Source organism: Haliotis rufescens, unplaced genomic scaffold (genome assembly GCF_023055435.1).
Source record: "Haliotis rufescens isolate VD_foot unplaced genomic scaffold, xgHalRufe1.0.p SCAF_7, whole genome shotgun sequence".
Classification (NCBI taxonomy): domain Eukaryota; kingdom Metazoa; phylum Mollusca; class Gastropoda; order Lepetellida; family Haliotidae; genus Haliotis; species Haliotis rufescens.
The window spans coordinates 55,556,022-55,582,934 of NW_025964361.1; the positions used below are offsets into that span (position 1 = coordinate 55,556,022).

The following is a 26,913-nucleotide window of genomic DNA, read 5'->3' on the forward strand; positions in this document are numbered from 1 at the left end:
AAAATGCGGGGCCTGACAGGCCTGTTGCATGCTCTTATCCCAACCAATAACGTTATTATCTGCTGTGTCGCGTCCGGAGGTGTCGGTCGGTCGGGTAGCCTTGTGGTAAAAGCGTTCGCTCGTCACGACGAAGACCCGGGCTCGATTTCCGACATGGGTACAATGTGTGAAGCCCATTTGTGGTGTCCCCCGCCGTGATATTGCTGGAATATTGCTAAAAGCCAAACCCACGATCACAGGATCATGAAGTGCCCAAGGAAGGCAAATCTGCACAGCCAAATCGGACGTATTAGATGACTAATGCACCTTCATGAAGGTTGGTGCCAATAAACATCAGCAGCTTCACTGTATTGAGGGGGATACCTCTTCCTCGTACGGTGAGAGGTTCCGAGCTGTTTCCATTTGATCCACTGTCCCTGTGTCCATTGCTTTGTTACAGCTACGGCATTTGTCCGATTACTTAAATTTAAACTATTATGAAGAGGGGGCACGGGTGGCCCAGTCGTCTAAGGCGCCGCGATTCGCTGTGCAGAGTTGCGTCCCTTTGGCACGCCAGAAACCTATGATTGTAGGTTCGAATCCCGGTTCGCCCCAATTACGTTTCTAGATTTGTCAGCACCATACCCGTGCTTGTGGGTTTCACCGAAGTGGTAAACGTCAGAGACCTGCATCACTTCGGGCTTTCCTCCCACATTAAGCTGACACGCCGCCATATAACTGGAATAATGTTAAAGTACTGTTCACTATTATGAAGACGTTAGGGTATTGTTCTTGCAGTTGATTTTTAGGACGTTAAACTGACGCAACTATAGGCCATTAAGCAAAACTATAGAGGACTTATGATTCAACCATAACATGTTTAAAGCCAGAGAAATCACTCCAATCTGTCGATTCTAGAAGTAGGATTTCCCTACCTATTACATTACATGGATGTAGAAAATTCTTACGAAACCAGTTGTTTAATTGGATATGACGCTGTTGATGGGCATTGTTATATTTTATCATAAGAAATCCATTTAATCCATGTGTATCCACCACTACAGTAAGATACCATTCCTCAGAGAATCGCTAAACTGACCACGTAAGTCTTTATCTTTTAAAACCGACTATTGTGAGGTCATTAAAAAACTAACGTAATGAATTTAGTTTCTAGATAAGAATAAAATGCTGTGCTGTTATGTCACGTGATTGTAATCTCAATCTGACTATACACGAACATTCTTGTGAAACCAATCCTTCTTCTTGCAAGTTGGCTCCGTGGTGCTGCTAGAGACAAAATGTATGCTTTGTTAGTTCTTTGCATGCTGGTCGTTGCTGCAGCGGCGCAGTCGACAACAGTACCTACATCAAACATCATCGACCACCTGACTACACGACGCCTCACCACCCTCCTGAATCTTATTCAGCAAGCAGGGCTTACTGATACCCTTAAAGGACCTGGTAAGATACAGTAAGGATATCATCTGGATGATTATGAAATCGTCTCTAGGTCTCGGTCAAATATATAGATAATATAAGAAATGGATGCATTTTGGATACATTCAAAAGTATATACAATGCAGTTTTGAAAGCTATTTTGATACGTGGATGAACTTTTCAAAAATGAAATTTCTTACATGAAAAATATGACTGATTCTATAACGGTGAAGTAACGCAACAATCAGACAACAGATTCTAGTTTTCATGAAATTGATAACATATTATTAAGCTTTAATCGAAATGAATATTATGAGTGAATATTAAGACTATTGATGTACCTAACAGAAAACACAGCGAAAGATTATGTATATGTTACAGAATGTTTTAATGAGAGGCGGACAAAATATCGATTCAAATTTAAATCAGTTCTAATTCATAATTTGTTTGTATTCGGGTAGTAAGTTATAATGATATTAATATCCATAATTATCACTGTATTCATATCAATAAAATTGTCAATAATTCTTATTAGTGTTCAAAGCGTTCGTTCGTATCGGTGGCGATCAATATTTGAAGACAACTTTAATAAAATAGCAGGAATGGTTACACCAAGTAGAATAATACTCTCTTACTAGTAATCATTTATGGACCAATGTTCTAACACATTCCTACACAATGGTTGGTCATGTCATACCACATTGACTGTTCACAGGACCATTCACCCTGTTTTCCCCCGACGTGACCTCTCTGGGCAATTTGGATGCAACTGACCCGGCAAAAGTGACCGCCCTTATCAAATACCACGTGGCCAATGGTCAATACCGACGAGCTGATCTGTACAATGAGGAGAGTCTCACTTCCCTCCTGCCCAACCAAAGCATCAGGGTCAACCACTATGTCAGTAAAGGGGTAAGTGCACGTGTTCTATCTATGCGGCTTATTGGTCAGAATATGAAATGGTTGGACCCCAATGTAGCCTCCGGTTTACACTGAATCAACTCCCTCACTCACTCATCTGAACATTAAAGTGTTAAAATCAACTCCCTCACTCACTCATCTGAACATTAATGTGTTAAAATCAACTCCCTCACTCACTCATCTGAACATTAATGTGTGTATTCATGTATTAATTCCTATGTACTTTCATGTGTATATCCATCTGCATATTCAAGTGTACATTCATTTGCACATTCATTTGAACATTCATGTGTTTATTCCTGTGACTATGCCTGTGTAATTACTTGCGTTAATTCCTGTTTACCTGTTTACACTAGATAGTAAATACATTCCTGACAACTAATTATTGTTAAAACACGATGCTATTTTCTACTAGTAGAAACAATGCAATGAAATTGGAACATTGTTTAAGAGTGAGTGAGTGAGTGTGAGTATGGTTTTACGCCGCTTTTAGGAATATTCCAGCAATATCACGGCGCCGACCGCCCCGTTTAAGAGTATAATACACTGACTGCTATATAACACATGCATAAAATGTTCATCACTTTTTTGCCTTTTACGCCCGATGGGAAATGTTTCAGCAGATATTTGAGCGATTAATCTATGACGTTTACATTTTGAATGTGGTACCTCTCTTGGAGTTGCATCACCATGGCGTTAAATAACGACATCTGTTCCAGATCGTAACCCTGGAGGGGAAGGACATTCGATCATCTGAGCAAGAGTTGAGTAATGGAGTTATTCACTTCATCAAGGGCGTGATGATGCCACCGGCGGGGACCGTACTGGACGTCGTCTCAAAAGACGGAAATCTTACCACACTCGCTTCAGCTATTAAGACTGCGATGCTAGACAATTTCTTTCAAGGTAAATATCGACAAGACATTTCACACTGCATAACAATTTAATATGGAACGCCGGTTTACTGGTATTTCAGGCATATCAGGGTGTGCTGACTTTACAACGTGGGTAAAACCCACGGGTAGGAATATGGAATGAAGTTTATTTATGATCATGTAGATCAGATTACAGAAACAGCAATGTACCACTCAATGCACGTCATGTTGGTGTATCCATAAAATATGTTTAGAGGAAACTATTTTCGTAAAGTTGATAAGATTTTTACAATGGTAAAATACAGTTTCACAATTACGACCATCTGTAGAACTGGGCTTCACTGGGACTTCACTGTTCCTGCAGTTTACTCTATGGTTATTGGGTATTGCAGATCAAAAGCCCATCACCCTCTTTGCTCCAACTGACGATGCCTTCAACAAACTCGGAAGTGCAACTGTACAAGGCCTTATCGCCGACCCTACACTTTTGAAAAGTAAGTTCTACTTAAAATTTGAGTGAAAGACATGTTCATTTATAACTTCTTATAAAGATAACTGTGGCTATTTTTGTTGTTTAAAGAAAGGTAATGTCAGACGAAACCAAAGGTGACTTATAGCTCAAGGACACAATGCGTGATCTAAGATATTTCGTTGTTTTAGTTAGAGATGTCAGCAGAGAATATATTTTGGTCACAGAAATAATTTTGCAACCCTTGTCGCAACGTCGTTTCAAGAATAGGAAGAAACAACAACTAAATCTGAAGAACAAAGTATTTTGTGTAAATTAAAGTACTTGACTAAAGCCCTGTGGTCCTTTATATATGGTTACTCCCATCCAGTCATTACATGGTTTGAAACGTCGCCATATAAGTGCAATAATGTAGGACGCGACGTTAAACCCCAATTCACCTCACCACATGGTTGAAACACAAGCACAAACACAATTCATAAACACGTGCACATATAGTCGGAATCGTACAGTCGACACTACTGTTAGCAGAAATTACATTAAATGTGGCTTTATTTAAGAATTATAATACCGTTTTGTTTTATAATTACTTAATATGACATTGACTAGACTACATAAAGTTCACGAAATGCCTTAAAGATATGTGCTGTAATTCTCCTGGAAAGGTCTTAATCTTTATGATATTACTTAAGTTGTATATACGTATATGACATCTGTGTCCAGGCGTTCTGCAGTACCACGTGGTCCCAGGGACGATCTACAGGGCAGCGTACCACACCAGCTACCTGCACACCTTTGAGGAGGCCGACCAGATTAGACTACATAGATTCCTCTTTTGTGAGTAGTATGTCTAGGGATCACCTCACTTTTGAGGTGTCCGGTCAGATGAGTTTTAAAAACATGACAGTTTTATATGCGTCACTGTCTGTAGTGATCGCCTCACTTTTGAGGTGTCCGGTCAGACGAGTTTTAACAACATGATCGTTTTACATGCGTTACTGTCTGTAGTGATCGCCTCACTTTTGAGGTGTCTGGTCAGATGAGTTTTACCAAACATCACTGTTTTACATGCGTTACTGTCTGTAGTGATCTCCTCACTTTTGAGGTGACCCGACAAATAGGGCTATATGATTCCTGAAATCTCTCCTCGCTTTCGATGTTCCGGATGTTTTGATCATGGTCCGAAAGGCTTACCTTACTTTTGAGGCGTCCGACCAGCTAAGGTGAGGTGAGGTGAAATGGGGTTTAACGTCGCGCTCAAGGTTGTTGCACTTCTACAGCGACGCGCATGCACGTGAGTGTGTGTGTGTGTGTGGCTGTTTGTACAAGTCCGAACGAATGCCGATTTTATAGTGCAAGCCCGCTGAAATACCTTGCCCCAGTTTAACATGAATACCCCACTCAGACACAGAACACTCAAAACCGATCAGTCCTTGTTTTAGCCTCTTAATGTAGGGCGCCAGGCAGGGTATCAACAAGTACCATCGTTTAACGTCTTTTGGATCGAATCCGCGGCCTTACGCTCTCGGTGCGGACGCTCTGCCACTGGAGCACGGAGGCGGTCCCGGCCAGCTCAGGTTATGACAAATGTTATGGACTAAAATGTCAGCCTCACTTTAGAAAGGTCCGACCAGATTAGGTTATATATATTATGTTGAGGTAAGAATGATTCAACTCGCTCTTAATAATTAGGTGTCCGACAAGACTAGACAAGAGTATTTTTTCATAAGGGTCTCCGTCGTGTCTGAGGCTGGAAGGTTTAGATGTAAACGGATGATCATTTGACAAAGTGACGGGAACTGTGTGATAACCTTTAATGAGCTTTCAGATATGAGTCAGTGAGTGAGTTGGGTTTAACGCCGCTTTTAACAGTATTCCAGTTATATCGCAGCGTGTCAGCTTAAAGTGGGAGGAAAGCCCGAAGTGATGTAGGTCTCAGACGTTTACCACCTCGGTGAAACCCACGACCACGGGTATGGTGCTGACAAACCTAGAAACATAATTTGGGCGAACCGGGATTCGAACCCACAATCATAGGTTTCTGGCGTGCCCATGGGACGCAACTCTGCACAGCGATATATTATGATCAATAATATAAAATGAACTAATGGTAAATAGACAATATGTGCTGTATTAGGAGTGAGTGGTAACCCTCAAATAACACGCTTCAATGCAGGTCACATAGGGTAGATGTATTGTCAAATCATGGTTCATGTTCAACTATATGCGTTCGAATGACCCAATTCTTTCTTTGCCCCTGTAGTTGGGTACGAGGCTGACGATGGCGGTATGGTGGACGATGAGGTGAGTGCCACCAATGGGGTTGTCCAGAAGATTGACGCTGTTCTCATCCCCAGCTCGCTGTCTGACCAGGTCAAGGCTTTGACCGCTGGAGCAGCGACAGCAGCTTAAATACATTGTAATTGAGATTGATTAAATCAAACATCATATATCTCGGAGCATAGTCATTTTTCAAAGCATTCTTTCCAATTCAATAATTGGCATGATAATGCACCATGCAGGTATTCTGATCAGAGCGCATGGATGACCAAGTGGTCTATGTCACTACAGCTCATTGTGCAGACCGTTTGCCGTTCACGGGCCATCATTGGTCGCACAGGAGTGAGTAAGTGAGTGAGTGAGTGAGTGAGTTTGGTTTAACGCCGCTTTTAACATTATTCCAGTTATATCGCGGCGTGTCAGCTAAATGTAGGAGGAAAGCCCGAAGCGATGCAGGTCTCAGACGTTTACCACTTCGGTGAACCCACGAGCACGGGTATGGTGCTGACAAACCTAGAAACATAATCGGGGCGAACCGGGATTCGAACCCACAATCATAGGTTTCTGGCGTGCACAGCGAATCGCGGCGCCTTTGACGACCTGGCCACCCGTGCCCCCTGATGGTCGCACAGGAACGTAGGAACGTTTCTCAGAGTTTGGGGTGGCGGAAACATATATTTCTGTAGCTCAGTGTGTGTGTGTGTGTGTGTGTGTGTGTGTGTGTGTGTGTGTGTGCGTGCGTGGGTTTGCGTGCGGGCATGCATATGTGTGTGCATACTCTTGTCTCATTGTCCCGTCATTAATGGCACTCAGTCAGAATCATCACGAGAGACAAGTCAAAACTAAAAAACCCATTTGATTTATTCTTAGCATATCTACAACAAAATTATACTGATTCTAAATTTGGTTTTGCAGCAAATACCCAGCCTGTATATATGTATGTAAATCTTGGCTAGTTGGTGGTAGGGTTGAGCAAAATATTCCTTGTGAAAATGTGTTGATAATCAACATCGTTTCGAAAATGCGGGGCCTGACAGGCCTGTTGCATGCTCTTATCCCAACCAATAACGTTATTATCTGCTGTGTCGCGTCCGGAGGTGTCGGTCGGTCGGGTAGCCTTGTGGTAAAAGCGTTCGCTCGTCACGACGAAGACCCGGGCTCGATTTCCGACATGGGTACAATGTGTGAAGCCCATTTGTGGTGTCCCCCGCCGTGATATTGCTGGAATATTGCTAAAAGCCAAACCCACGATCACAGGATCATGAAGTGCCCAAGGAAGGCAAATCTGCACAGCCAAATCGGACGTATTAGATGACTAATGCACCTTCATGAAGGTTGGTGCCAATAAACATCAGCAGCTTCACTGTATTGAGGGGGATACCTCTTCCTCGTACGGTGAGAGGTTCCGAGCTGTTTCCATTTGATCCACTGTCTCTGTGTCCATTGCTTTGTTACAGCTACGGCATTTGTCCGATTACTTAAATTTAAACTATTATGAAGAGGGGGCACGGGTGGCCCAGTCATCTAAGGCGCCGCGATTCGCTGTGCAGAGTTGCGTCCCTTTGGCACGCCAGAAACCTATGGTTGTAGGTTCGAATCCCGGTTCGCCCCAATTACGTTTCTAGATTTGTCAGCACCATACCCGTGCTCGTGGGTTTCACCGAAGTGGTAAACGTCAGAGACCTGCATCACTTCGGGCTTTCCTCCCACATTAAGCTGACACGCCGTGACATAACTGGACTACTGTTAAAGTACTGTTCACTATTATGAAGACGTTATGCTATTGTTCTTGCAGTTGATTTTTAGGACGTTAAACTGACGCAACTATAGGCCATTAAGCAAAACTATAGAGGACTTATGATTCAACCATAACATGTTTAAAGCCAGAGAAATCCCTCCAATCTGATGATTCCAGAAGTTGGATTTCCCTATAACAAAACATGGATGTAGAAAATTCTTACGAAACCAGTTGTTTGGATGCTGTTTGAAGGGAATTGGTTTGTTTTTTATAACCATTCGAAATCCATTGAATCCATGTGTATCAACCATTGCAGTAAGTCAACATTCATCAGATATACGCTAAACTGACCAGAGAAATCACTCCAATCTGTCGATTCTAGAAGTAGGATTTCCCTATTACAAAACATGGATGTAGCAAATTCTTACGAAACCAGTTGTTTAATTGGATATGACGCTGTTGAATGGCATTGTTATATTTTATCATAAGAAATACATTTAATCAATGTGTATCCACCACTACAGTAAGATACCATTCCTCAGAGAATCGCTAAACTGACCACGCAAGTCTTTATCTTTTAAAACCGACTATTGTGAGGTCATTAAAAAACTAACGTAATGAATTTAGTTTCTAGATAAGAATAAAATGCTGTGCTGTTATGTCACGTGATTGTAATCTCAATCTGACTATACACGAACATTCTTGTGAAACCAATCCTTCTTCTTGCAAGTTGGCTCCGTGGTGCTGCTAGAGACAAAATGTATGCTTTGTTAGTTCTTTGCATGCTGGTCGTTACTGCAGCGGCGCAGTCGACAACAGTACCTTCATCAAACATCATCGACCACCTGACTACACGACGCCTCACCACCCTCCTGAATCTTATTCAGCAAGCAGGGCTTACTGATACCCTTAAAGGACCTGGTAAGATACAGTAAGGATATCATCTGGATGATTATGAAATCGTCTCTAGGTCTCGGTCAAATATATAGATAATATAAGAAATGGATGCATTTTGGATACATTCAAAAGTATATACAATGCAGTTTTGAAAGCTATTTTGATACGTGGATGAACTTTTCAAAAATGAAATTTCTTACATGAAAAATATGACTGATTCTATAACGGTGAAGTAACGCAACAATCAGACAACAGATTCTAGTTTTCATGAAATTGATAACATATTATTAAGCTTTAATCGAAATGAATATTATGAGTGAATATTAAGACTATTGATGTACCTAACAGAAAACACAGCGAAAGATTATGTATATGTTACAGAATGTTTTAATGAGAGGCGGACAAAATATCGATTCAAATTTAAATCAGTTCTAATTCATAATTTGTTTGTATTCGGGTAGTAAGTTATAATGATATTAATATCCATAATTATCACTGTATTCATATCAATAAAATTGTCAATAATTCTTATTAGTGTTCAAAGCGTTCGTTCGTATCGGTGGCGATCAATATTTGAAGACAACTTTAATAAAATAGCAGGAATGGTTACACCAAGTAGAATAATACTCTCTTACTAGTAATCATTTATGGGCCAATGTTCTAACACATTCCTACACAATGGTTGGTCATGTCATACCACATTGACTGTTCACAGGACCATTCACCCTGTTTTCCCCCGACGTGACCTCTCTGGGCAATTTGGATGCAACTGACCCGGCAAAAGTGACCGCCCTTATCAAATACCACGTGGCCAATGGTCAATACCGACGAGCTGATCTGTACAATGAGGAGAGTCTCACTTCCCTCCTGCCCAACCAAAGCATCAGGGTCAACCACTATGTCAGTAAAGGGGTAAGTGCACGTGTTCTATCTATTCGGCTTATTGGTCAGAATATGAAATGGTTGGACCCCAATGTAGCCTCCGGTTTACACTGAATCAACTCCCTCACTCACTCATCTGAACATTAATGTGTTAAAATCAACTCCCTCACTCACTCATCTGAACATTAATGTGTTAAAATCAACTCCCTCACTCACTCATCTGAACATTAATGTGTGTATTCATGTATTAATTCCTATGTACTTTCATGTGTATATCCATCTGCATATTCAAGTGTACATTCATTTGCACATTCATTTGAACATTCATGTGTTTATTCCTGTGACTATGCCTGTGTAATTACTTGCGTTAATTCCTGTTTACCTGTTTACACTAGATAGTAAATACATTCCTGACAACTAATTATTGTTAAAACACGATGCTATTTTCTACTAGTAGAAACAATGCAATGAAATTGGAACATTGTTTAAGAGTGAGTGAGTGAGTGTGAGTATGGTTTTACGCCGCTTTTAGGATTATTCCAGCAATATCACGGCGCCGACCGCCCCGTTTAAGAGTATAATACACTGACTGCTATATAACACATGCATAAAATGTTCATCACTTTTTTGCCTTTTACGCCCGATGGGAAATGTTTCAGCAGATATTTGAGCAATTAATCTATGACGTTTACATTTTGAATGTGGTACCTCTCTTGGAGTTGCATCACCATGGCGTTAAATAACGACATCTGTTCCAGATCGTAACCCTGGAGGGGAAGGACATTCGATCATCTGAGCAAGAGTTGAGTAATGGAGTTATTCACTTCATCAAGGGCGTGATGATGCCACCGGCGGGGACCGTACTGGACGTCGTCTCAAAAGACGGAAATCTTACCACACTCGCTTCAGCTATTAAGACTGCGATGCTAGACAATTTCTTTCAAGGTAAATATCGACAAGACATTTCACACTGCATAACAATTTAATATGGAACGCCGGTTTACTGGTATTTCAGGCATATCAGGGTGTGCTGATTTTACAACGTGGGTAAAACCCACGGGTAGGAATAGGGAATGAAGTTTAGTTATGATCATGTAGATCAGATTACAGAAACAGCAATGTACCACTCAATGCACGTCATGTTGGTGTATCCATAAAATATGTTTAGAGGAAACTATTTTCGTAAAGTTGATAAGATTTTTACAATGGTAAAATACAGTTTCACAATTACGACCATCTGTAGAACTGGGCTTCACTGGGACTTCACTGTTCCTGCAGTTTACTCTATGGTTATTGGGTATTGCAGATCAAAAGCCCATCACCCTCTTTGCTCCAACTGACGATGCCTTCAACAAACTCGGAAGTGCAACTGTACAAGGTCTTATCGCCGACCCTACACTTTTGAAAAGTAAGTTCTACTTAAAATTTGAGTGAAAGACATGTTCATTTATAACTTCTTATAAAGATAACTGTGGCTATTTATGTTGTTTAAAGTAAGGTAATGTCAGACGAAACCAAAGGTGACTTATAGTTCAAGGACACAATGCGTGATCTAAGATATTTCGTTGTTTTAGTTAGAGATATCAGCAGAGATTATATTTTGGTCACAGAAATAATTTTGCAACCCTTGTCGCAACGTCGTTTCAAGAATAGGAAGAAACACAACTAAATCTGAAGAACAAAGTGTTTTGTGTAAAGTACTTGACTAAGGCCTTGTGGTCCTTTATATATAGGAACTCCCATCCAGTCATTACATGGCTTGAAACGTCGCCATATAAGTGCAATAATGTAGGACGCGACGTTAAACCCCAATTCACCTCACCACATGGTTGAAACACAAGCACAAACACAATTCATAAACACGTGCACATATAGTCGGAATCGTACCGTCGACACTGCTGTTAGCAGAAATTACATTAAATGTGGCTTTTTTTAAGAATTATAATACCATTTTGTTATTTAATTTCTTAATATGACATTGACTAGACTACATAAAGTTCACGAAATGCCTTAAAGATATGTGCTGTAATTCTCCTGGAAAGGTCTTTATCTTTATGATATTACTTAAGTTGTATATACGTATATGACACCTGTGTCCAGGCGTTCTGCAGTACCACGTGGTCCCAGGGACGATCTACAGGGCAGCGTACCACACCAGCTACCTGCCCACCTTTGAGGAGGCCGACCAGATTAGACTACATAATTCCTTCTTCTGTGAGTAGTGTGTCTGGGCTTCGCCTCACTTTTGAGGTATCTGGTCGGATGAGTTTTAAAAACATGACTGTTTTATATGCGTTACTGTCTGTAGTGATCGACTCACTTTTGAGGTGTCTGGTCAGATGAGTTTTAACAACATGACTGTTTTACATGCGTTACTGTCTGTAGTGATCTCCTCACTTTTGAGGTGTCCCGACAAATAGGGCTATATGATTCCTGAGTATTCTCCTCGCTTTCGACGTGCCCGGATGTTTTGATCATAACCCGAAAGGCTTACCTTACTTTTAAGGCGTCCGACCAGCTGAGTGAGTGAGTGAGTGAGTATGGTTTTACGCCGCTTTTAGCAATATTCCAGCAATATCACGGCGGGGGACACCAGAAATGGGCTTCACACATTGTACAAATGTCGGGAATCGAACCCGGGTCTTCGGCGTGACGAGCGAACGCTTTAACCACTAAGCTACCCGACCGCCCGCCGACCAGCTGAGGTGAGGTGAGGTGAAATGTGGTTTAACGTCGCGCTCGAGGTTGTTGCACCTCTACAGCGACGCGCATGCACGTGAGTGTGTGTGTGTGTGGCTGTTTGTACAAGTCCGAACGAATGCCAATTTTATAGTGCTAGCCCGCTGAAATACCTTGCCCCAGTTTAACAGGAATACCCCACTCAGACACAGAACACTCAAAACTGATCAGTCCTTGTTTTAGCCTCTTTTAGCCAGGCAGGGTATCAACAAGTAGCATCTTTTAACGTCTTTTGGATCGAATCCGCGGCCTTCCGCTATCCATGCGGACGCTCTGCCACTGGAGCACGGAGGCGGTCCCGGCCAGCTCAGGTTATGACAAATGTTATGGACCAAAATGTCAGCCTCACTTTAGAAGTGTCCGACCAGATTAGGTTATATAGATTATGTTGATGTCAGAAGGATTCAACTCGCTCTTTATAATTAGGTGTCCGACAAGACTAGACAAGAGTATTGCTTCATAAGGGTCTCCGTCGTGCCTGAGGTTGGAAGGTTAAGATGTAAACGGATGATTATTTGACAAAGTGACGGGAACTGTGTGATTACCTTTAATGAGCTTCCAGATATGAGTCAGTGAGTGAGTTGGGTTTAACGCCGCTTTTAACAATATTCCAGTTATATCGCGGCGTGTCAGCTTAATGTGGGAGGAAAGCCCGAAGTGATGTAGGTCTCAGACGTTTACCACCTCGGTGAAACCCACAAGCACGGATATATTGCTTACAAACTTAGAAACATAATTTGGGCGAACCGGGATTCGAACCCACAATCATAGGTTTCTGGCGTGCCCATGGGACGCAACTCTGCACAGCGAATCGCAGCGCCTTAGACGACTGGGCCACCCGTGCCTCCTTCAGATATGATACTGAGCTAAAGTATTATGATCAATAATATAAAATGAACTAATGGCAAATAAACAATATGTGATGTATTAGGAGTGAGTGCTAACCCTCAAATAACAAGCTCCAATGCGGGTCACATAGGGTAGATGTATTGTCAAATCATGGTTCATGTACAACTATATTCGTGCGAATGACCTAATCCTTTCTTTGCCCCTGTAGTTGGGTACGAGGCCGACGATGGCGGTATGGAGGGCGATGAGTTGAGTGCCACCAATGGGGTTGTCCAGAAGATTGACGCTGTTCTCATCCCCAGCTCGCTGTCTGACCAGGTCAAGGCTTTGACCGCTGGAGCAACGACAGCTGCATGAAGACATTACCTTGTAATCCCTTGTAATTGTGATTGATTAAATCCAACATCATATATCTCGGAGCATAGTCATTTTTCAAAGCATTCTTTCCAATTCAATAATTGGCATGATAATGCACGTGTGTGTGTATGCGTTTGCGTGCGGGCATGCATGTGTGTGTGCATGCTCTTGTCCTATTGTCCCGTGTCATTAATGGCACTTTTATTCTTTACATATCTACAGCAAAATTATACTGATTCTAAATTTGGTTTTGCAGCAAATACTCAGCCTGTATATATGTATGTAAATCTTGGCTAGTTGGTGGTAGGGTTGAGCAAAATATTCCTTGTGAAAATTTGTTGATAATCCACATCGTTTCGAAAATGCGGGGGCCTGACAGGCCTGTTGCATGCTCTTATCCCAAACAATAACTTTATTATCTGCTGTGTCGCGTCCGGAGGTGTCGGTCGGTCGGGTAGCCTTGTGGTAAAATCGTTTGCTCGTCACATCGAAGACCCGGGCTCGATTTCCGACATGGGTACAGTGTGTGAAGCCCATTTATGGTGTCCCCCGCCGTGATATTGCTGGGATATTGCTAAAAGCGGCGTAGAACATCACTCACTCACTCCGGAGGAGGAGTCTGTCTATAGCCTGAAACTTGACAACAGCGTGTGAGCGGATGATTGTTTATATTTTATACCAACACCTTAGGTCTGTTTCAGTTACTAAAGTCATTAGTAAAGAGTGAGTTGGGTTTTACTCTACATTGAGTTCACTTACATCATGGCGTGATTTGATTAAACTTGGGTCATGCCGCAGACCCACTTCCTTGAAACTCATGAACACGGACATGGTGCTGACAAACCAAGGTTCATAATCGGGTCGAATCCCATGTTCGCAACCATGACAAGCGGATCTTGAAAAAGTTGAATACAAAACGGAATGTACAGCATACGTCCCTTTTATGGTGTAGAGTAGATTGACAGTTTCATCTGCACCAGGCTGAAGGTTACATGGGCGACCTAGATGGTTGTGTTTCAACGCACTCCGACAGCGGGGATAGTTGACACAATTATTTTCTTGATGATTTTCCGCCCTTCGTGCCTTAACTGCGACGGATGTCACCAATCACATACGTATTCACACTTCATTTAAGTTTCTAGTGAGTGAGTTAGTGAGTGAGTGAGTGAGTGAGTGCGTCTGTTTTTTTCAGACATATCAAGGTGTGTCACTTTGTGATGTGGAAGGTGATCCCGATGTGAAGAAGGTCTAACACTCTAACCATTTGGTTAAACCACCGAGCACGGATACGGTTCTGATAAAAGTAGAAACATGCTCATGGCGCCCAAGGATTCGAACCCAGGACCATAGTTTATCACACGCCTGAGGGGGGCAACTCAGCACAGCGAATTACGGCGCTTTAGGCTGCAGTTTACAAGCATGCATGAGCACACATGATGTTGCCTCAATCTTCAAACGCAATAAAAGATTTAGGTACGTTGTCACACAGTCTGTTCATATCTGTACAAAAAGACAAATGTTATACTACTTAATACTCCTGAATATGTTCGACGTGCACGTATTCTGTCTACAGCGCTAATAATTGTCTGTTGGTAATTGTGGTGCTGGTAAAGCTTAATCCAAAAGGCGTTTTTACAAGAAACAAGAAACGAGGAACTTTTTTAACGTCGGATATTATAATACAAAGAACATGAGGTAGCTACAAAACAGTCTGAAAAATGAGTGAGTGCGTATGGTTTTACGCCGCTTTTAGCAATATTCCAGCAACATCACAGCGGGGGACACCAGAAATGGGCTTCACACATTGTACCCATGTCGGGAATCGAACACGGGGTTTCGGCGTGATGAGCGAACGCTTAAACCACTAGGCTACCGGACCGCCCCTCTGAAAAATGAACAAAACAGAAATACCCCCCCCCAAAAAAAAAAAAAACCCAAAAAAAAACCAAAACAAAACAAACAAACCAAAAAAAACAACAACCCAAAACCAAGAACTAGAATGTACACAGGGAGCATGAATTAAAGAAAAGATCACAAGGAAGGGGTCTGTTAGAATGAAAGCATGCTGGAAAATCTTTGATCATGACATCATCAAGCCCATTGTGAATTAAGCCACTTTGAACATTACTTCATGTGTTGTGACGGGTGCCACCGGTGGGGCAGGTTACGCTCGCCGTTTCGCGAACACCTTGGGCCATAACAATGGACTTAAGTAGAGACTTCTTATATATGTGGAATGTTTTTTGCCGCGCCCATTTATATCACGGATTATCAGACCCGAAACCCGAAGTGATGCAGGCCTGAGACGTTTTTACTTTGGTGAAGCACATGAACACGTGACCAATCCAATGACCATAATCAAGGCGTATAACCCACGACCATAGGATCATGACGTGCCCAATTGAGGCAACTCAGCACAGCCAATTGGGACGCATTAGATAACTAATGACCTCAATGAAGGTTGGTGCCAGTAAATATCAGCAGCTTCACTGTATTGAGGGGGATGCCCCTTCTTCGTGGTGTGAGAGGTTGCGAGCTGTTACCATTTGACCCACTGTCCCTGTGTCTATTGCTTTGTTACAACTACATCGTTTGTCCGATTACTTAAATTTAAACTATTATGAAGACGTTATGCTATTGTACTTGCGGTTGATTCTTAGGACGTAAAACTGACGCAACTATAGGCCATTATGCAAAACTATAGAGGAATAATGATTCAACCATAACATGTTTAAAGCCAGAGAAATCCCTCCAATCTGATGATTCCAGAAGTTGGATTTCCCTATAACAAAACATGGATGTAGAAAATTCTTACGAAACCAGTTGTTTGGATGCTGTTTGAAGGGAATTGGTTTGTTTTTTATTACCATTCGAAATCCATTGAATCCATGTGTATCAACCATTGCAGTAAGTCAACATTCATCAGATATACGCTAAACTGACCACGTAAGTCTTTATCTTTATGAAACCGACTATTGTGAGGTCATTAAAAACCTACGTAATGAATTTAGTTTCAAGATAAGATTAAAATGCTGCGCTGCTATGTCACGTGATCTAATCTGAGTCTGACTATACACGAACATTCTTGTGAAACCAATCCTTCTTCTTGCAAGTTGGCTCCGTGGTGCTGCTAGAGACAAAATGTATGCTTTGTTAGTTCTTTGCATGCTGGTCGTTGCTGCAACGGCGCAGTCGACAACAGTACCAACATCAAATATCATCGACTTCCTGACTGCAGGACGCCAGACCACACTTCTAAATCTTATTCAGCAAGCGGGGCTCACTGATACTCTTAAAGGACCTGGTAAGATATAGTAAGGATATTATCTGGGTTTGTAATGCAAACGTCTGTTAGTCTCAGTCCAACATGTAGATAGTTATTGTATGGATGTATTGTGGATACATTCAGTATATACAATGCAGTTTTTTAAAATATTTTACCAAAAAATAAATGGATTAACTTTTCAAAATGAGATTCTTTCAATGACAGAAATGAGTGTTTCTTTTAAGGCGATGTTGCGCCACGATCAAAGTCAAATTCCTCATTGGCATTTTATTCGTGTATACATTTTTGATGATATTGATACCCGTATTGGTCACATATTTCTTAGCAAAGAAAACAGTCAAGAATTCTTGCTAGTGTTTAAAGCGTTCGTCCGTTTCTCTTTCAATATGAAGACCATTTTAATAAAATAGCAGGAATGGTGACACCAAGTAGAATAATACACTCTTACTAGTAATCATCTATGGACCAACGTGCTAACACAATCCTACACAATGGTTGGTCATGTCATACCGCATTGACTGTTCACAGGACCATTCACCCTGTTTGTCCCCGACGAGAGATCCATACGTAATTTGGATGCAACTGACACGGCAAAACTGACCACCTTTCTCAAATACCACGTGGTTAATGGTCAATACCGACTAGCTGATCTGTACAATGAGGAGAGTCTCACTTCCCTCGAGCCCAACCAAATGATCAGGGTCAACTACTATAACGATGCAGGGGTAAGTGCACATTTTACATCCAACAGAATTATATAAGTTGGGGACTGACCGAGTAATATTCATATCCCTGTATGTTAATGTGTAAATTCATGTGTACCTTCATGTGTACGTTCATGTCTACATTCATGTGTATCTTTATGTGTACGTTCATGTCTACATTCATGTGTATCTTTATGTGTACGTTCATGTCTACATTCATGTGTATCTTCATGTGTACGTTCATGTCTACGTTCATGTCTACATTCATGTCTACATTCATGTCTACATTCATGTGTATCTTCATGTGTACGTTCATGTCTACATTCATGTGTATCTTCATGTGTACATTTATGTCTACATTCATGTGTTCGTTCATGTCTACATTCATGTGTATCTTCATGTGTACGTTCATGTGTACATTCATATGTATCTTCATGTGTACGTTCATGTCTACATTCATGTGTATCTTCATGTGTACGTTCATGTGTACATTCATGTGTATCTTCATGTGTACATTAATGTCTACATTCATGTGTACGTTCATGTCTACATTCATGTGTATCTTCATGTGTACGTTCATGTCTACATTCATGTGTATCTTCATGTGTACGTTCATGTGTACATTTTATGTGTATCTTCATGTGTACGTTCATGTCTACATTCATGTCTACATTCATGTCTACATTCATGTCTACATTCATGTGTATCTTCATGTGTACGTTCATGTCTACATTCATGTCTACATTCATGTCTACATTCATGTGTATCTTCATGTGTACGTTCATGTCTACATTCATGTGTATCTTCATGTGTACATTCATGTCAACATTCATGTGTTCGTTCATGTCTACATTCATGTGTATCTTCATGTGTACGTTCATGTGTACATTCATGTGTATCTTCATGTGTACGTTCATGTCTACATTCATGTGTATCTTCATGTGTACGTTCATGTGTACATTCATGTGTATCTTCATGTGTACATTAATGTCTACATTCATGTGTACGTTCATGTCTACATTCATGTGTATCTTCATGTGTACGTTCATGTCTACATTCATGTGTATCTTCATGTGTACGTTCATGTGTACATTCATGTGTATCTTCATGTCTACATTCATGTGTATCTTCATGTGTATCTTCATGTGTATCTTCATGTCTACATTCATGTGTATCTTTATGTGTACGTTCATGTCTACATTCATGTCTACATTCATGTCTACATTCATGTGTATCTTCATGTGTACGTTCATGTCTACATTCATGTCTACATTCATGTCTACATTCATGTGTATCTTCATGTGTACGTTCATGTCTACATTCATGTGTATCTTCATGTGTACGTTCATGTCTACATTCATGTCTACATTCATGTGTACATTCATGTGTATCTTCATGTGTACGTTCATGTCTACATTCATGTGTATCTTCATGTGTACGTTCATGTCTACATTCATGTCTACGTTCATGTCTACATTCATGTGTATCTTCATGTGTACGTTCATGTCTACATTCATGTCTACATTCATGTCTACATTCATGTGTATCTTCATGTGTACGTTCATGTCTACATTCATGTGTATCTTCATGTGTACATTCATGTCTACATTCATGTGTTCGTTCATGTCTACATTCATGTGTATCTTCATGTGTACGTTCATGTGTACATTCATGTGTATCTTCATGTGTACGTTCATGTCTACATTCATGTGTATCTTCATGTGTACGTTCATGTGTACATTCATGTGTATCTTCATGTGTACATTAATGTCTACATTCATGTGTACGTTCATGTCTACATTCATGTGTATCTTCATGTGTACGTTCATGTGTACATTCATGTGTATCTTCATGTGTACATTAATGTCTACATTCATGTGTACGTTCATGTCTACATTCATGTGTATCTTCATGTGTACGTTCATGTGTACATTCATGTGTATCTTCATGTGTACATTCATGTCTACATTCATGTCTACATTCATGTCAACATTCATGTGTATCTTCATGTGTACGTTCATGTCTACATTCATGTGTATCTTCATGTGTACGTTCATGTCTACATTCATGTGTACGTTTATGTCTACATTCATGTGTATCTTCATGTGTACGTTCATGTCTACATTCATGTGTATCTTCATGTCTACATTCATGTGTATCTTCATGTGTATCTTCATGTCTACATTCATGTGTACGTTTATGTCTACATTCATGTGTATCTTCATGTGTACGTTCATGTGTATCTTCATGTGTACGTTCATGTCTACATTCATGTGTACGTTCATGTGTACGTTCATGTCGTCATTCATGTTTACATTCATGTGTATCTTCATGTCTACATTTATGTCTACCTGTATGTGTATGTTCATGTGTACGTTCATGTCTACATTCATGTGTATCTTCATGTGTACCTTCATATCCACATTCATGTCGACATTCATGTGTATGTTCATGTCTACATTTATGTCTACCTTTATGTGTATGTTCATGTGAATGTGCCTATGTAATTACTTGTGTTACTTCATGATTGTGAATATCCATGTATATGTTCATGTGTACATTCATGCGCACATAGATATGTATATTTATGTATATATCCCTGTGTGTATTCCTATGTATATTCTAATGTCTCTTTCTGTGTCTATTGAAGCGTAGAAAGAAATGTTATTGTTGCTATAAACATATCATGGCGCTTCACACCGATGACTTTACGCCAACTACAAAATCACTGGCACTTGCTTACCGTTTCCGCGAACAACCGGTGTCATCACCGATTTTCAGTGATCCAGGCATTGAGTTTTCATCACTATGTTTCCTTTTATGCCTTAAGGATTATGTTTAACCAATATTGGAGAGATAATTATCTTGGGTTTACATTTTGAATGTATTTGGTTTACATATATCAATGTCCAAAATGAGATACATGTTCGTTGTCCCGACTCCTCTCTAGGCGTTTGCGTCACCATGGCGTTTAATGACGACATCTGTTTCAGGAATTTACCCTGGAGGGTAAGGCCCTACAATCATCTGATCACGTGTTGAGTAATGGAATTGTTCACTTCATCAGTGGCATGATGATTCCGCCGGCGGGGACCGTGCTGGACGTCGTCCTAAAAGATGGAAATCTTACCACACTCGCCTCAACTATAAAGAGTGCTATGCTAGAGAACTTCTTTCAAGGTGAAGATCTCTTGATCATAATCGCAAAACATTTCTTGTAGAGCACTGAAAAACACTTGTAGGACGTGGTATTTAACTCCGTTTACCAGAATGTCAGTTTTATCGGAGTGTGTTGACTTGTTGTTTTGTGAGAAAAGCCCAAAGAGGCGGAGGTCGAAGATGTATACAATTAAAGTATGGAGTTTATTTGGGGATGTAGATCAGGTTACAGAAACAGCAACGTTCCAATCAATGCACGTCAAGTGTTTCACATGAAGTTGGTGTAACCATAAAATATGTATTCACGAAACTATTTTCAAAAAGGCTAAGATGGTTAGGTTTTCGAAACAAACGATACAGTAAAATACCTTTTCACAATTAAGGCCATCTGCGGACCCGAAATAGCGAGATTTCACTCAAGCTGCAATTTACTCTATGGTTATTGGGTATTGCAGATCAAAAGCCCATCACCCTCTTTGCTCCAACTGACGAAGCATTCAACAAACTTGGAAGTGCAACTGTACAAGGTCTTATCGCCGACCCAGCACTTTTGAAAAGTAAGTTTCAACTTAAAATTTGAGTGAAAGACATGTTAATTTATTACTTATCATTGGGATAACTGTGGCTAATTTTGTTGTTTTAAGTAAGGAAATGTTAGACGAAACCAAAGGTGACATATAGTTCATGCACAAAATACATGTTCTCAGATATTTCGTTGTTATAGTTTGGGCCAGAGAAATAATTTTGCAGAAATATGTCCTTTGTTGCAAGAGCGTTTCAAGAATAGTAAGAAATAACTTATCAACTGAAGAACAAAGTTTGTTGTCTAAAGTATTCGACTAAAGCACTGTGGTCCTTATATATGTAAACTCCTATCCAGCAAATACATGGTTTAAACACAAGTACGAACACAATTCATAAACACATGCATATGTAGTCGGAATCGTACAATCGGCACTGCTTTTAGGAGATATTTCGTATAAATATGGCTTTTATTTAAGAACTATTACACTGTTTTTATAATATAAATACGTATTATGACATTAAAAAGACTACACAATGTATACGAAATGTCTTTAACATACATGTGTGTGCTGTAATTCTCCTGGATTTATGACATTAATCAAGCTGTACATACGTGTATGACACGATGCTGTTTCCAGGTGTACTTCAGTACCACGTGGTCCCGGGGACAATCTACAGGGCAGAGTACCACAGCGCTTACCTGCACACCTTTGAGGAGGCCGACCGGATTCGGCTACATAGATTCCTCTTCTGTGAGTATGTTGACGTATGTAGGGATCACCTCACTTTTGAGGTGTTTGGTAATATAGGGCTACATACTTACTGTTTAATATGTGTTACTGTTTGTAATCATCTCCTTACTTTTGATCTGGCCCACCAAATAGGGCTATATTATTCCTGAATATTTGATTATGGTCTGTAGGGATATCCTTACTCTTGAAGGGTACCGGCCACATAAGGCTACATAGAGACCCTGGTTTATGTCTGCTGCTGTCGGCAGTGATCTCTTCACTTTCGAGGTGTCCGACTAAACAGGCCTTTATAATGTCTGAGTATTTGTTTATTGTTTGTTGATATCTCCTCACTTTAAGGTGTCCAAACACATATGGTTGTATGAATATTGTGAGATTGTCTGTATGGATTTCTTTACGTTTGAGGTGTCTGACCAGTCATTGCTCTATAGGTTTCAGGGTAAAGCATTGTCATGTTCAGAAGTGAGGTGAATTTTGACGTGCTGATTTGATTTTATGAATTCTCGAAATTATGCATGGTCCTCACTATTTTGGTGTCCAACCCGAAACCCGATCACGATATGTAGATATATGTACATATGTTAATGACGGAAACTTTCTCCTCTCTTTCGATGTGACCGTCCACATTAGAAGCATTAGAATTTATTACACGTTTTGGTGATGGTCCGAAAGGCTTACCTCACTTTTGAAGTGTCCGAGCAGAGTATTTCACCAGTATTATGTTGAGGTCAGAAGGATTCCACTCGCTTTTTGTTTTTCGTATTTTTCGACCAGCCACGAGTATTGTGGCATAAGGGTATCTCGCACCTCTGAGGTTGCAAGGATTAAGTGTAAAACTCACAATCATTTGATAAAATGACGACTGTGTGTTTGCTTTGGGAAAATTACCTTTCAGGTATAGTACTGAGATAAAGTATTATCATAAAACAAGAAAAAATGGACTATACGTACTGTATTATAAGTGAGTGATGTCCCTCAAAAAACATGCTCCATTACAGGTCACATATGGTAGATGTATTGTCAAATCATGGTTCATGTTCAACTATATGCGTGCGAATGACCCAATTCTTTCTTTGCCGCTGTAGTTGGGTACGAGGCTGATGATGGCGGTATGGTGGACGATGAGGTGAGTGCCACCAATGGGGTTGTCCAGAAGATTGACGCTGTTCTCATCCCCAGCTCGCTGTCTGACCAGGTCAAGGCTTTGACCGCTGGGGCAACGACAGCAGCATGAAGACATTACCTTGTAATCCCTTGTAATTGTGATTGATTAAATCAAATATCATATATCTCGGAACATAGTCATTTTTTAAAGCATTCTTTCCAATTCAATAAATGGCATGATAATGCACCATCTAGGTATTCTGATCAGAGCGCATGGATGACCATGTGGTCTATGTCACCACAGCTCATTGTGCAGACCGTTTGCCGTTCACGGTCAATTGGTCGCACAGGAACGTAGGAACGTTTCTCAGAGTTGGGGGTGGCGGAAACATATATTTCTGTAGCTCAGTGTGTGTGTGTGAGTGTGCACACGTGTGTGTGTATGCGTTTGCGTGCGGGCATGCATGTGTGTGTGCATGCTCTTGTTCCATTGTCCCGTGTCATTAATGCCACTCAGTCAGAATCATCACGAGAGACAAAACTAAAAAACCCTTTTGATTTATTCTTAACATATCTACAACAAAATTATACTAATTCTAAATTTGGTTTTGCAGCAAATACTCAGCCTATATATATGTATGTAAATCTTGGCTAGTGGGTGGTAGGGTTGAGCAAAATATTCCTTGTGAAAATATCGTTTCGAAGATGCGGGGGGCCTGACAGGCCTGTTGCATGCTCTTATCCCAAACAATAACGTTATTATCTGCTGTGTCGCGTCCGGAGGTGTCGGGCAGTCGGGTAGCCTTGTGGTAAAAGCGTTCGCTCGTCACATCGAAGACCCGGGTACGATTTCCGACATGGGTACAATGTGTGAAGCCCATTTGTGGTGTCCCCCGCCGTGATATTGCCGGAATATTGCTAAAAGCGGCGTAAAACATCACTCACTCACTCCGGAGTTGCCGCCTGAAACCTGACAACAGCGTGTGAGCGGATGATTGTTTATATTTTATACCAACACCTTAGGTCTGTTTCAGTTACTAAAGTCGTTAGTACAGAGTGAGTTGGGTTTTACTCTACATTGAGTTCACTTACATATTGGCGTGATTTGGTTAAAACTTGGGTCATGCTGCAGACCCACTTCCTTGAAACTCATGAACACGGACATGGTGCTGACAAACCAAGGTTCATAATCGGGTCGAATCCCATGTTCGCAACCATGACAAGCGGATCTTGAAAAAGTTGAATACAAAACGGAATATACAGCATACGTCCCTTTTATGGTGTAGAGTAGATGGACAGTTTCATCTGCGCCAGGCTGAAGGTTACATGGGCGACCTAGCTGGTTGTGTTTCAACGCACTCCGACAGCGGGGATAGTTGACACAATTATTTTCTTGATGATTTTCCGCCCTTCGTGCCTTAACTGCGACGGATATCACCAATCACATACGTATTCACTCTTTATTTAAGTTTCTGGTGAGTGAATGAGTGAGTGAGTGAGTGAGTAAGTGAGTCTGTTTTTTTCAGACATATCAAGGTGTGTCACTTTGTGATGTGGAAGGTGATCCCGATGTGAAGAAGGTCTAACACTCTAACCATTTGGTTAAACCACCGAGCACGGATACGGTTCTGACAAAAGTAAAAACATGCTCATGGCGCCCAAGGATTCGAACCCAGGACCATAGGTTTATCACACGCCTGAAGGGAGCAACTCAGCACAGCGAATTACGGCGCCTTAGGCTGCAGTTTACAAGCATGCATGAGCACACATGATGTTGCATCCATCTTCAAACGCAATGAAATATTTAGGTACGTTGTCACACAGTCTGTTCATTTCTGTACAAAAAGACGAATGTTATACTACTAAATACTCCTGAATATGTTCGACGTGCACGTATTCTGTCTACAGCGCTAATAATTGTCTGTTGGTAATTGAGGTGCAAAGGGCGTTTTTACAAGAAACAAGAAAGTGAGTATGGTTTTACGCCGCTTTTAGCAATATTCCAGCAACATCACAGCAGGGGACACCAGAAATGGGCTTCACACATTGTACCCATGTCGGGAATCGAACCCGGGGTTTCGGCGTGATGAGCGAACGCTTAAACCACTAGGCTACCCGACCGCCCCTCTGAAAAATGAACAAAACAGAAATAAAACCAAAAAAACAAAACCAAAACAAAACAAACAAACCAACAACAACAAAAACAAGAAAAACTTTAATGTACACAGGGAGCATGAATTAAAGAAAAGATGACAAGGAAGGAGTCTGTTAGAATGAAAGCATGCTGGAAAATCTTTGATCATGACATCATCAAGCCCATTGTGAATTAAGCCGCTTTGAACATTACTTCATGTGTTTGTGACGGGTGCCACCGGTGGGGCAGGATACGCTCACCGTTTCGCGAACACCTTGGGCCATAACAATGGACTTTAGTAGAGACTTCTTATATATGTGGAAATGTTTTTTGCCGCGCCCATTTATATCACGGATTATCAGACCCAAGTGATGCAGGCCTGAGACGTTTTTACTTTGGTGAAACACATGAACACATGTCCAATCCAATGACCATAATCAAGGCGTATCAGGGATTCGAACCCACGATCATAGGATCATGACGTGCCCAAGGAAGGCAACTCTGTACAGCCAATTCGGACGCATTAGATAACTAATGACCTCAATGAAGGTTGGTTCACAGTAAATATCAGCAGCTTCACTGTATTGAGGGGCGTGCCCCTTCGTCGTGGTGTGAGAGGTTGCGAGCTGTTACCATTTGACCCACTGTCCCTGTGTTTATTGCTTTGTTACAACTACATCGTTTGTCCGATTACTTAAATTTAAACTATTATGAAGACGTTATGCTATTGTACTTGATTCTTAGGACGTAGAATTTATTACACGTTTTGGTGATGGTCCGAAAGGCTTACCTCACTTTTGAAGTGTCCGAGCAGAGTATTTCACCAGTATTATGTTGAGGTCAGAAGGATTCCCCTCGCTTTTTTGTTTTCCGTATTTTTAGACCAGCCACGAGTATTGTGGCATAAGGGTATCTGGCACCTCTGAGGTTGCAAGGATTAGGTGTAAAACTCACAATCATTTGACCAAATGACGACTGTGTGTTTACGTTGGGAAAATTACCTTTCAGGTATAGTATTGAGGTAAAGTATTATCATAAAACAAGAAAAAATGGACTATACTACGGTAGCCCATAAGCGTTTCAATATCTTCTTTACACATGATTTATCACATATTTGTAAGACAAATCGTGTTAATTTGAAAAAGGTTACGATAAAAGTAAGTGAAATATCAAAATATTGAAAAACAGACTCCATGTCCCTTATGGGTCACCGTATTATACGTATTGTATTATAAGTGAGTGGTGTCCCTCAAATAACACGCTCCATTATAGGTCACATATGGTAGATGTATTGTCAAATCATAGTTCATGTACAACTATATGCGTACGAATGAACCAAGTCTTTCTTTGCCCCTGTAGTTGGGTACGAGGCCGACGATGGCGGTATGGTGGACGATGAGGTGAGTGCCACCAATGGGGTTGTCCAGAAGATTGACGCTGTTCTCATCCCCAGCTCGCTGTCTGACCAGGTCAAGGCTTTGACCGCTGGGGCAACGACAGCAGCATGAAGACATTGTAATTGAGATTGATTAAATCAAACATCATATATTTCGGAGCATAGTCCTTTTTCAAAGCACTCTTGTCTCATTATCCCATGTCATCAATGGCACTGATTGAGAATGGCCACAAAAGACAATTCAAAGACAAAACAAAAAAGCATAAGAATAAATAATAAAATATGTAACTATATAGAATTATATTGCTTTTAAATTCGGGCCTGCTCAAATCCTAAACAATAAACCTCATGCACACGGATATGGCAAACCAAGGTTCACAATCGGGTCGAATCCCATGTTCAAACCCATGACAAGCAGATCCTGAAAAAG

General features: G+C 40.9%; 3 protein-coding genes across 4 annotated transcripts in view; all 3 read left to right on the forward strand.

Annotated features, from left to right (window-relative positions):
- Window positions 1–13,476, forward strand: part of LOC124133726 — a 37,838-nt gene extending 24,362 nt beyond the window's left edge. Inside the window, exons 18-30 of the mRNA XM_048388221.1 lie at window positions 317–377; window positions 1,321–1,440; window positions 2,132–2,328; window positions 3,057–3,243; window positions 3,605–3,706; window positions 4,405–4,518; window positions 5,945–6,054; window positions 8,398–8,620; window positions 9,312–9,508; window positions 10,237–10,423; window positions 10,785–10,886; window positions 11,579–11,692; window positions 13,275–13,476. Of these exons, the coding sequence (XP_048244178.1) occupies window positions 317–377; window positions 1,321–1,440; window positions 2,132–2,328; window positions 3,057–3,243; window positions 3,605–3,706; window positions 4,405–4,518; window positions 5,945–6,054; window positions 8,398–8,620; window positions 9,312–9,508; window positions 10,237–10,423; window positions 10,785–10,886; window positions 11,579–11,692; window positions 13,275–13,423 (1,863 nt within the window). The 3' untranslated portion in view covers window positions 13,424–13,476. The remainder of the gene's footprint in view (window positions 1–316; window positions 378–1,320; window positions 1,441–2,131; window positions 2,329–3,056; window positions 3,244–3,604; window positions 3,707–4,404; window positions 4,519–5,944; window positions 6,055–8,397; window positions 8,621–9,311; window positions 9,509–10,236; window positions 10,424–10,784; window positions 10,887–11,578; window positions 11,693–13,274) is intronic.
- Window positions 1,204–6,131, forward strand: LOC125376128 (transforming growth factor-beta-induced protein ig-h3-like). The gene is made up of 6 exons (XM_048387843.1): window positions 1,204–1,440; window positions 2,132–2,328; window positions 3,057–3,243; window positions 3,605–3,706; window positions 4,405–4,518; window positions 5,945–6,131. Exons 1-6 carry the CDS (start codon window positions 1,278–1,280, stop codon window positions 6,091–6,093), a joined length of 912 nt encoding a protein of 303 aa, XP_048243800.1. The 5' UTR covers window positions 1,204–1,277; the 3' UTR covers window positions 6,094–6,131.
- Window positions 13,477–16,487: 3,011 nt separating the features above from the next.
- On the forward strand, window positions 16,488–26,635 carry LOC124133727 (transforming growth factor-beta-induced protein ig-h3-like). Of its 2 annotated transcripts, none has more exons than XM_046498228.2 (6): window positions 16,488–16,727; window positions 17,238–17,434; window positions 20,407–20,593; window positions 21,028–21,129; window positions 21,736–21,849; window positions 26,447–26,635. In XM_046498228.2, the coding sequence occupies exons 1-6, from the start codon at window positions 16,565–16,567 to the stop codon at window positions 26,593–26,595; spliced, it is 912 nt and encodes a 303-aa protein (XP_046354184.2). In that variant the 5' UTR covers window positions 16,488–16,564; the 3' UTR covers window positions 26,596–26,635. The 2 variants fall into 2 exon arrangements, with proteins under 2 accessions (XP_046354184.2, XP_048243798.1); XM_048387841.1 differs by lacking the exon at window positions 26,447–26,635 and adding an exon at window positions 22,935–23,136.
- The last annotated feature ends 278 nt before the right edge of the window (window positions 26,636–26,913 follow it).

Bases quoted from the DNA above. Each gene is read 5' to 3' on its own strand.
- LOC125376128 (XM_048387843.1), top strand. From the start codon at position 1,278: ATGTATGCTTTGTTAGTTCTTTGCATGCTGGTCGTTGCTGCAGCGGCG. The intron at 3,707-4,404 runs GTAAGTTCTACT...ATCTGTGTCCAG, and splicing joins CGACCCTACACTTTTGAAAA to GCGTTCTGCAGTACCACGTG. The intron at 4,519-5,944 runs GTGAGTAGTATG...TTGCCCCTGTAG, and splicing joins ACTACATAGATTCCTCTTTT to TTGGGTACGAGGCTGACGAT.
- LOC124133727 (XM_046498228.2), top strand. From the start codon at position 16,565: ATGTATGCTTTGTTAGTTCTTTGCATGCTGGTCGTTGCTGCAACGGCG. The intron at 20,594-21,027 runs GTGAAGATCTCT...TGGGTATTGCAG, and splicing joins GCTAGAGAACTTCTTTCAAG to ATCAAAAGCCCATCACCCTC. The intron at 21,850-26,446 runs GTGAGTATGTTG...TTGCCCCTGTAG, and splicing joins GCTACATAGATTCCTCTTCT to TTGGGTACGAGGCCGACGAT.